The sequence below is a fragment of the Galeopterus variegatus genome, unplaced genomic scaffold, assembly GCF_000696425.1.
Source record: "Galeopterus variegatus unplaced genomic scaffold, G_variegatus-3.0.2 Scaffold2642, whole genome shotgun sequence".
Taxonomy (NCBI): Eukaryota; Metazoa; Chordata; class Mammalia; order Dermoptera; family Cynocephalidae; genus Galeopterus; species Galeopterus variegatus.
Genome location: NW_007728753.1, coordinates 150715 through 162544, shown reverse-complemented (window position 1 = coordinate 162544; position 11830 = coordinate 150715). Strand labels below are relative to the sequence as shown.

At 37.0% G+C, this 11830-nt stretch overlaps 1 protein-coding gene across 1 annotated transcript in view; it reads left to right on the top strand.

The window, feature by feature from the left end:
- Window positions 1-1481: 1481 nt before the first annotated feature.
- Window positions 1482-11830, top strand: part of CRISP1 (cysteine-rich secretory protein 1) — a 35764-nt gene continuing 25415 nt past the window's right edge. The window contains exons 1-4 of the mRNA XM_008582495.1: window positions 1482-1550; window positions 7022-7147; window positions 10045-10135; window positions 11229-11377. Of these exons, the coding sequence (XP_008580717.1) occupies window positions 1482-1550; window positions 7022-7147; window positions 10045-10135; window positions 11229-11377 (435 nt within the window). The remainder of the gene's footprint in view (window positions 1551-7021; window positions 7148-10044; window positions 10136-11228; window positions 11378-11830) is intronic.

The window sequence follows — 11830 nt, the reverse complement described above, 5'->3', positions numbered from 1 at the left end:
TTTTTTGATATAAATCAAAAAGTTTAGCTAAAGCTGTTTTTTGATATAAATCTAACTTCAATTCTAAATGCACTTGATACATAATAAGTGCTTGATAGATATTTAATAAATAAATTTATTTTTGTACTGTTGAAATAATTAGCTATTTAAGATATTAGGAGCAGGGCCGGCCCGGCGGCGTACTGCTACAGTGCTCCGCTTGGGTGTGCGGCGGCGCTCCCGCCGAGGGTTTGGATCCCACATACAGACCGGCTGCTCACTGGCTGAGCGAGGTGCGGGCGCAACACCGAAGGTTGCGATCCCGTTGCCGGTCCCGGTCCAGTACGGGCGCGACACTGAGGGTTGCGATCCGTTGCTGGTCACGAAAAAAGACAAAAAGGAAAAAAAAAATCAAACTTTAGCCAAAATCTTAAGTAAATTAATAAGTTATTCACATTTTCAAAATAACATTCATAATAAATATGTAATAATGAGAAATTCTGGGAAAAAAACATGTTATACAAATTAACTTTTCATATGGAATCAAACTAAGTACTAAATCTGTATGCAAGAAAAAAATAAATAAAGACTTGAAAGACAAAACCTAAATTGTCAATATGAGTTGTTTTGGCTGGTTTGAAACGGGTAATTTTTTTTGTATTCCTTAAGCCTTTTATAACAGCTTTTTTGAGGTATAATTGAGGTTAATGTCAGTAAACACCCATGAAACCATCATAACAATATAGATAATGAGCAGACATTACTTCCGAAATGTATTGCTCAGAAAATGCAATAACAGAAGTTATAGACAACCTCATAATGGGGATTCACTTGAATAATAGCACTTCAGTGAATAGATATATATGTGTGTGTGTATAAACATATATACACAAATATATACAAAACGTATATGGTAAATAGAGATAGATGATATATAAAGTATACATATGCATATGTATGCATGCATATATGTAGTATGCATCCAGGCATAAATAGTAATGTGTGGGCCTATATAGACCTACTGTACAGGTATTTCAGAAGCTTCTTTTTATTTTAAGGAAGGAATGGGATGCGTATTTCATTATCTGTGTTACCACGTTATTGTAAATCTTGGGGTGAGGGTATGTGATCCCACAAGTACCCTTCGTGATTATATTGGGCCCACCCAGATAATCCAAGATAACCTCCCTACTTTAACATCCGCTAATTAGCAATTTGAATTCCATCTGCTATCTTAATTCTCTTTTGCCACACAATACAACATATTCAAAGGTTCCAGAGATTAATAATTTACATCTTTCGGAGTCTGTTATTCTTCCACTCACAGTTCTGTATTCCTCTCTGAATCCCAATGACTAACATATTAATCTTTTCTCTTACCCTACAGGTCTCTTTTGTAGAAAATGTAAATACATTGAAAAGTGTTTCAAAATAAGTTTGTTACAAAACTTTATCCCATGAGTTAAGAACAATCTAAAATTGTGTAACTTTTCTTTACAGGGATGGCAATGAAGTACTTCTTGTTTTTGGCTGCTGCTACTGCTGGCTTCGGACCTGTTTTGGCCCGAAAAGTATGGGGGATTATATGTTTTGTAATTACTTTCTGGACAGAGATAAGAGCTGTATCAGTCCATTTTTGTTGCTTACAACAGAATGCCTGAAACTGGGTAATTTATAAGAAAACAAAATCTATCTCTTACACTTCAGAGGTTGGGAAGTCCACAGTCCAGAAGGCACTTCTGGTGAAGACATTCTTCTTAGTAGGAGCTCTTCCACAGGGTCCCATGGCAATGAAGGTGTCACATGGCAAGAATGGGCTGAGAAAGAAAGCTAACCTGCTCACTCACTCTCCTTAAAAAGCCATCAGAACCTCACCCATTGCTCCATAAATGGACTAATCCATTCATAAGGGTACAGTTCTCAAAATCTAATCTTAAGGTCCCGTCTTTCAAATACCTTAATTGGATTTTCCATCCTCTTAACACTGTTACAGTGGGGATTAAGATTCCAATACATGAACTTTGGGGGGACACATTTGACCATAGCAAGAGCTAAACCCTTTCACATAACTTACTATGTTAAAGTCACTTTTGTGAAGATGCTGGACCCATTATTCACCTGGTTCTCACAATAGCCCTATTAAGCGAGTACTTCTTTTAACATCATATTACGAAAGAGAGAACCAAAGAATAAGGATATTAAGTCATATGGCCAATGTGAAGTAACTAGGAAGTGGTAGGGCCTGAAACTATACGTAATCTGTTTAGCTTTATGACCCCATGTTTATTTCATTATAGTCTCTCTGGATAACACCAAAAAAAAAAAAAAGAAAGAAAGAAAAAACCCTCAGAATGTAGGGCAGGAACTACTTCTTTTTAACCTATCTATGAATTTTCCATGAGTAAATGGGAAAAACAAAACAAAATAAAATTAAACACTGTTGTTTTTATTCCCAGACAAGGTAAATATTTTATTAATATCCCAATTTAGCTACATGACTAGTAACTATAATGAGAATTTAACACATAAAATTAAATATAAAATGAAAAGATGCCAACAACAAACAGTGTGAGGGGCTGTTAGCAATGGAATCAACATGTGAGGCCTGAATCTCACTACTTATTTAAAACAAGAACTTCAACAATCACAAAACGGAAACAAAACACTCAGTGGTATAATGAGTAGGTCCCTAATATTTTATAATCAGCCACTAATATTCACCTTTAAATAACCTCAATGATATTAAATACATCAAAAATACCTTTATGATGAGCTGATGTCAATAGCTTTGGTATAGAAAGTGAGCGGTTTTTATATTTTCTTAGGCCAGGTATGAGAAGTCAACCATGGAAGGCTTTTAATTGTACTGATGAAAGAAAAAAATCCACCTGCAATAGGCTATTGGGTGGTGGTTAGGTGTTTGGATCCTATCACCCACCTTCTTCCCCAAAGAGAGACCAGGTGGACCTCTTGTCCAATACCCAATAATCTGCTAGTAAGCTGGAAGTACAGTCATGAAGAAGACTTTGCCTTCCTTCCCTCTGATTCTCTGCCTGTTTCACTCGCCCAATACAGAAAGGTGATATTTTTACTTTGCAATAAGAAAAAGCCAACCTGAAAAAGCATAGCTACCATTTCAAAGGAAAGGAAGAAAGGCCAACAGTGCAAAAACTACATTTGCCTTCAAAATCTAGTACTAGGCTGTCTAGGCCACTTAGCCCAAGTTCTGGGAGAGAGCCTGGCCCAAATTGCCATGTAAAAAAAAGGATCAGTATAATATAAATAATGAGTTAAAAGCCTGGAGCATAGTGTAGATAGGTAGAACTTCTCCCATTTAAGGAAACCAAAACCTGACCCACTTACTGACCAAGAACCCAGAAAATATATATAAAAGAGTGGAGAGCATTGATAAAACAACATGTATATGTTCTATAACCAGAGATTACTGGAACATTTGCATATAATTTTATCGACAGTTTGCTCATAAAATTAAGGCTTGAAAATTTTAAATTAAAACAAGAAGGTAAGACAAATAAAGCCCAAACACAAATTTACTATATAAACTTTAAACATGAATCTCAGTTAAAGTAAATAATAAGTTATTCCAATTTGCCCAACAAAAATAATTATGCTTTCTTTTTTTAGACTCCAGGTAGAAAGAAAATAGACTGACCACTAGGCATGAATCTTACTTTATTCCTCTACTGTCAATCAGAAGTTGCTTTACTATTGAAATATATAGTTTTTCATGAGAATCTGGTAGATGTTACACAAAAAGTCCTTTGAAGGAAAAGTATAGGAGTTGTGATCAGGGAGCAGGCTGGCCTGATCTTGCTGAGATAATTAGAGGCTTCTCTGAGGACAAGGTGTACCTGAAATCTGAAGAAGCAGCTGGCCTTGCAAGCTGAAAGGGTATACTAACAGAGGGACAGGCATAGGCAAGTATTCTAAAGCAGGATGGGAACTGGCTCACTGGGATAAATGAAAGAAAAGCATTGTGACCAAAGCAAAGAAAAGTAGGGGAGCATATCATAGAGGCTGAGGAATAGGCTGGATCTTCAAAGACCTTGTTAAAGATTTAGTTCATATTTCTAAGAATTGTAAACTGTTGAAGACTTTCAACAGAAAAGTGATTGCATTGTGTCTGTGTTTTGGAATTCTTACTCTGGTTGATGACTGGAGAACAAATTAGGAAAAGAATGGGTAGGGGGGCAAGAGAGAATGTAGAGTTAATAATGCATTAGTGAATTCTGGGAGGCCAGTAGAAGGCCAAGCAATAGCCACAGTCCATCCAGGTAATAAAGGAGAAGTCTGAGAGGTAAGAGAAAAAGGAAGAGACTGTGTTGTTTCTTACACCAAGAGAAAGAGTATTTCTACATTGAAAGCTTAGTCAAAGGAATCAGCTGCCAGTACACCAAGTAGAATAATATATTAAAACAATATTGGATATACAAATTCAGTTGTCAGTGATCTTAATAGGAGTTGTTCCAATATAAGGTTTCTTAACCTCAGTGCTATTGATATTTTGTATGGGATAATTCTGTGTTGTGGGGGCTGCTGTGGTCTTTATAGGAAGTTTAGCAGCAGTATCTCTGACCTCTACCCAAAAAATGGCACAAGTACTCTCCCTCCATAATGGCAACCAAAAATTTCTCCAAACATTGCCTAATGCTTAAAGGGACCATGGGCGGAATCACCTCTGATACAGAACGACTGTTTTAGTAGAATAATGGAAGGGGGAAGGGGGAATGCAAAGCTATATTACTTAGAGGATGGGCAGTTGTAAACAGCCAGGATTAGCAAACTTTTCAAGAATTTTGATAGGGTACGTGAATAGAGATATAGAACAATAGGATAACAAGAAAATGAGGTAAATAAAGAGGTGTTTGTATGTTAGTTTTAAGATACAGGCAGCATAATTATGAATAAATACCATTGGGAAGGACCAAGGAGAAAGAATGGTTGAAGTGCCGGCCCGGTGGCGCACTGGAGAGTGCGCCGCTTGGGAATGCAGCGGCGCTCCCGCCGAGGGTTTGGATCCCATGTGGAGACCAGTTCCTGCTCACTGGCTGAGCGCGGTGCGGACGCAACACCGAGGGTTGCGATCCCGTTGCCAGTCCCCGGTACGGGCGCGACACCGAGGGTTGAGATCCCGTTACCGGTCAGTAAAAAAGACAAAAAGGAAAAAAAAAAAAAAAGAAAGAATGGTTGAAGATAAACAAAATGGAAAGAAAGTGAGTAGTGTGAGATTTGGAGAAAGGTAGAAGAAAATGGGCTGAATAACACTGGTGGAGAGTTGAGCCTTAGAAAGAATGACCTATTCTCTAGTACCACAAAAAAGGAGGAAAGAATGAGGACAGACACAGGTAGATTGATGGACTGGGCAAGAGACATTGAAGCAGCTGCTGTCTGATAGCTTTTCTCTCCTTAAGGAAGTAGGAAGTTTCAATCCAGTGAGAAAATGTAGATGTAAATAGAGGAAAGTGCAAATGTTCCGCAATCATCTTGTGGAGAAAGACAGAGTTAACCAGATAGCTGAGTAAAATTAAGAAGAAGAATTAAGAGACAGTTTGAGATCAGTCATAGTGACTTAGGGTTATACCAATATTTGTCATTTTGTGGAGTATTTTTCTGGCAATGTTCAGCTGACAGTCTAGACAGAAGAATTGTTGTTCTCATCCAAAGTTGGGATGTTCCTAGGTGAGGTATTTGGGAAGAGAGAGTGGGCAGACAAAGGATTCAGTACTTTAGGAAGGGAGTTGTTGAAATAAGAGGATATAGAGAAGACAAGACAAGCGAGGGGTAGTAGAGACCATAGAGAGTGAGTCAGAAGGCTAGATTATATTGAAGAACAGCACAGTGGTTGACCTTGGCAACTTGGAAGAAGAGAAAATCATGGTCAGGCAGGGAAATGCTTGACTGGGTCATCTGGGAGATACGTTATTTGGGGATGATCATGAGATATAGTTGGTGACCATAAAAGTGGAGAGGTAAAGAGCATTGGAGGAGAGATTTAAAGGAAGAAGATTTCAAGAGCCTAAGACATCAGAGGATTGGGAGAGGGGTTTTCCAGATTCTGTATCTATTCCCTCTCCCAATACTCTAAAACTGTTGATACAAAATAAATGACAATAACTACTTCTACATTTGAGCAAGACATGGTTCTGGATCCTATCCATTCATAAACTGTGCTGATAGTCTTGTGGTAGTTGAGAAAGAAACAGATATAACTCAAATTATATTACATTAGTTTTGCCATTTAAAAAAGATGTATGAAGTACATGTGATGTATCACACACATACAAAGAAAATACTCCTTATAGCAATTAATGCTAACCTAAAATATTTTGACCATGTATTTTTCTTCTTAGTTGCAGGATAAAAGATAAACAAATTAAAAGAAGAGCCACTAATTCTAATTGTAGACTGAGTTTAAATTCTATTTTATACTTTCTATACATATACTTACAAACATTGGTGTTTTCTCATATGAATTATAAGAAGGAACAGAATCTGAGTTGATAATTCTTGAGGCTTTGTACTTAATAATAAATCTCTTAGTCTGGGTTCTCCCAGACATATACCATTAGACTAGGATTCAAATGCAAGTGTTTCATTTGGGAAGCAAACAGAATACTCACTGGGAGGTGGGGTTGGGTGGAGAAGGGGCCAAGAAAGGGAAATCAGTCAGTAAAATATGTGATTTCAAGAAATCTCCCACTGTGGTTTATATTATCCAGTAAAAAGTGCTCCAACATGCTCTAAAATATGAATCATAAATTTGAAAAACCCCTTAATCACATAATAACCAGTGTGCTATTCTGGACACTAGTGTAATGTCAGCATGATACTCAGAAATCCTCAAAACCAGCACTGAAGAAATGCAATCTAATATACTGAGATTTCATAAATTCAAAAATGCTGTAGATCACTGTTTATTCAATATAAGCTATAAATTCACACTGTCTATGAGTCTGCAAATAATATATGTAACAAATTCCATTTCATAAATGAACACTAATTAATAATTTTCTGGTAACAGGTAAAACCAGAAAAACTATACAACAAAATTGTCACTGAATTGCCAGCTATACAAGAAGAAATTGTTAATCTTCACAACACCCTCAGGAGAGGAGTAGTTCCATCAGCCAGCAACATGCTGAAGATGGTAAGATCAAACAACAGCAACAGCAGTGACAGCAATAGTGGTATTGGTGTGTACTGAGTTTGTATGAAGTTCTATGAACTTTCAATATACCACAAGTTTGATCATCACTACCAACTTAGGACATAACAGAAGACGAAACAGGTTCAGAGGAGGTAGTTTACCAACAATCACGCAGTTAGTAAATGACAGAGCAACAATTCCATTTGACACAGTCTAGCTTCATGCTTATATTCCCTAGGAAAGTGCTTCTCAAATTTCACTGTTCTTAAGAATCACCTGAAGAAATTGATAAAGCACAGCTTCCTGGGCCCCATATTCTGGTATCCTGATTCAGGAGGTCTGACATGGAGACATCTACAATCTCCCAGCTGTTGCCGATGCTGCTAATATATGTAGCAGCTTTTGATTAACAAGTTATCCAGGCATTTCATAGCTGTCTTCATTGGGCAGTAGCCTAGAGGCTAAGACATTCATCTGAACATTAAGATGTCCAGATTCTAAGCCAGTTGATGATGCCAGGTAAACAAATATTGACAAATCTATTTATCAGTTTCATTGCATCCACAAAATGTTCAAGAAATGGTCTTTCTGTTATAAATATGGTATGCTCTGCCACAAGACAAATTTAGGAAAGTCTCAGGTATGTGAAGTGATAGGCCTCATGTTATTATCCAGCTGCAGCATTGTTTTATGGGCAAGCTCAGCATGCTTTCTTGAACCCTGGACTGGCCTAGAGAAGCAAGGGTTATAATTAGTGCATGCTCTGGATGCTTATTCTAACAGACAAATTTCTCTTAAAAATGATGAATGTCTCAGGTAGTTTCCCTCGATAAGATAAACAGACTCTGAGATGGAGATTAGCATACAGGGTACTTATTGGGGAACAATCTCCAGATTTACACCTACCTATGGAGATAGGGAGAGAAGCAGGATTAAGCACAGGGAGAAACTGGGCTATGATGTAGCCATAACATAAGCCTCAGCTTATCTCATGGGAAGCTTTAAAACTAGGAAGGTCCCTCTGTGTTGTCCTAAGATGGAGAGAAGGGGCCTGGCATTTCTATCTACTAGCTCTTGGAAGTGGTCTTCCCCAGGGAAGGGAGTATGTCCATGGATGAGGGCAATTTGTAGAGAGGGCAGACAGTAGGGCTGTCTGTGGGCCGGACTCATAGCTGATGGGGTAATAAGTCTTCAGGACAGAACAGGACCTGCATAGCAGTATACCACAGCATATACTGCAAGCAGTCAGCTAGGATTTAGCCAGAGAAGTTCCAATTCTGAGTATTTGGTAACCTGGGAATAAAGGCAAGGTTTCTTTACTCATGAGTAAAATGGTATTCCCACTATTGGAGATCCTACACGCTGAGCAGATTGCAGTGCCATCTCTGCTCCTTCAGTTATAGACATAGCCGTGACTAAATCACATCTTTTCTTACATGAAACATTCAAAACTGCACATCCATGTTTTTACTCAGTGTCAGGCTAGTGTGTTATTTAATCCATCTCTTGGTTTAGTAAATTCATCAACCTGAAGGATAATTCTAGAGAACTACCACAAGATGTCAGCATACACATGTAATAGTTAAATTTCTTTCCATGCCGTTAAAAAATATTGAAAATCCATGTCATCCAAACATTACTCTAAAGAGTAGCAGACTAATTTACATAAAAAACTATAGTAAAAATAAACTCTACAACTTTTGTTGGTAATGTGTTATGTAGGTATAGGGATAGTCTTTTAAGTGGATGTACAGACTGTGTGGATAAAAGTGTCAGGGAGATCATTTGTCACAGAGTGTCAGACCTTCTGATAGATATGAGTTTCTGCCGTTTATCTTACTTGGAGGACAGATATTACCAAGTTGTATAGGACAAAATGTTTCAACTCAGAACAACTGACATATATTGAGAGTTAAGAGCACACACTGTGGAACCAGACTAACTGCAATCAAATTCTTTGTCACTTGTTGATAGTGTGATCTGTAAAAGTTATTCGAAATCTCCTGTGCTTCTGTTACCTTATTTGCTTATGTGTATAATAATATTATCTCCCTTACAGAGTTGCTGTGAAGATAAAGTTAGAAAAAATGCATATAGAATTGGTAACAGATTCTGGCATGTGATGTTCGCTATTATGTTCTGTTATTATTCATAATTTTAGATGGAGATGTGTGACTCTTTTCTTGCTTGTAATTACAGCTCTCATTTACTTATTAAGCATGCAGCATAAATTTAGCATATCACAGTTGTAGGCATTATCTCATTAAACCTTTTAAATAAAATTTTGGTGATGAACTGTAAAAAACTGAGATCAAAACAGACAAATAGTGTGTTCCAGATAAAAGTGCTAATAAATTACTGGGCTGAATTTCTAACTCTGGTCTGTTTTCCTGGAAGCATTTACTTAAATTGTTTATTACATCTGTGAGAGAAGCTATATCTGAATGTCATTACTGAATTTTTTAATCTTTTTTATTGGTTTTGAATATTCATGAGATACAAAGCTGATTGTCACCCCTTGTGCCCATGATGTGGGGGCCAGATTCATATTGGCTGTATACCCATTACCACAAATTGCATTTGTACCCCATGTCCCCCACCCAATTATTCCCAACCTCCCTCCCTTTCCTCCCTTCCCCCCACTCCACTTTGTAGCCCATAGAATGTTCTCTCCCTCTGCTGAATTTTGAATTTGTAAATTCAAGGGCCAATACAATAAATTGAAATTTTTGTATTCCTCTTCCTACCAGAATATTTAAAAGTAATCTCATTATATAAATATTTAGTTTATGTAATTGAAGATACTACAAGTCTTGGATTTTTAGAAACAATAAACTAGAGTCTTATCATGTATCTGTTAATTAGATCATATGCTTGGTTTTGTCTTTTCACTATAGAGTTGGAGCAAAGAGGCTGAACAAAATGCCAGAATCTTTTCAAGGTATTGTGATATGTCAGAGAGCAACCCACTTGAGAGGAGGCTTAACAGTAAGTAAATGTTTAAATGACCCACCTTTGTACTTAAAAAGCAGAGATTGCTTAGTAAGCTGGCAAGAGTGAGTTAAGTCATTCCATCTATATTTGCACTTGCACATACATGGCAGTGAATTGTGGCCTAATGTACTGTGCTATTATTATTAATTTTTCAAATTTGGATATTCAAATTTTCAGATTCCAATTTCTGACCATCAGGAGAAAAGAATCAAAGCTCTCAGTATTACAGAAGAGTTGAGTGCAGCTAGAATACCTAGGTGTTTCCAATCTATGTAGTTACCTCAGCTACCCACAATATCACCATGAGGATTTCATTAGCTTTAGAACACTAATACTGCTGAGAAATGAGGTATATGCCAACTCTGTTGAGCTGCCCATAAAAATACATCTAGATGCTCAAAAATGAGCCTATCTTATGGCATATAAATAAGGTGATTCACTGCTAGTTTCCAAAAAACAAAAAACCAAAAAAAAATTAGTATTTCCTACACAAATAGCCATTGATAACATTTATGAACATTTTTTTTATTACAAAATAATCTAAAATACTAGTGTAACTTTAATTCTACATATTATTGAAAATCTTAGCCCAATGCTCTTGAGCGGCGAATTAGCAACATGGGTCTTTCCTGCCCCAGGGAAGGATAGATCACTTTTAAATATCATGTTCAATCAAGAGCTCGCACCATGAGTGGGTGGCTAAATAAACCGCTGTTCATTTCAAGGTCCTTGCATGATGAATACCTGTGTGTGGCTGCTTTTAAGCCATGGACCCTGTTACATCTCATAGGATTCTCTGATTTGGTTCCACCCTTCTCCATCAGCTTGGAAGTGGCAGAGACTGAAATGTTGGCTGATCTGATTTCAAAGCTTGCTCATCATCTCCTACCATCAACTTCTCACCAAATGTGAGCACCAAGTGCACATCCATCAATGACAAAGAAAATGGCCAGAAAGTATACCACTGAGTTTACCTCCTCTCCTATGAAATTGCCTAGCTGATCAGTGAATCACTTGTAAAATAAAAATGAGGAAAGCCTCCTTGCATAATATTTCTGAAATTTTAACCTTTATTCCCTCCTTTCAGATACCTTTTGTGGAGAAAATATGCATTTAACATCTTATCCTTTCGCATGGACACATATAATTGGAATCTGGTACAATGAGTCTAAATATTTCAAATATGGGGAATGGACATCAACAGATGACAACATAACAACTGACCATTACACTCAGGTAATCTGTATGCTAGCGAACATACAAGTTGGTTAAGTGACTATACGCAAATGTGTAAACAAGGTAAGACACAACTGAAAACCAGACTACTTGTTTATTGTAATCTCTATTTGTTATTGAATTTCTTTTATAATTTGGACAGAAAGAAATGTGATTCCCTCAATATATGACTTACAGAAGGTGCTTAGACTCCTAGTTTCCTTCTTATTCGATTTTCTGGGAAGTCACAAAATCATAAAATATCAATCCCATCTATAAATTGCATGTGTAGCATGTGTAAAAATTAAAAGCAGTAGTACCTTACAACTTAGAGAATCCTTCATTTTCAGCTTCATTTTATTGTAGTCAAATATTCATAGTAAAAACATTACCATTTTAACCATTTTTAAGTTATGTGGCATTAATATTCAGTGGCATTAAATACATTCAAATTATTATGTGACCATCACTAGA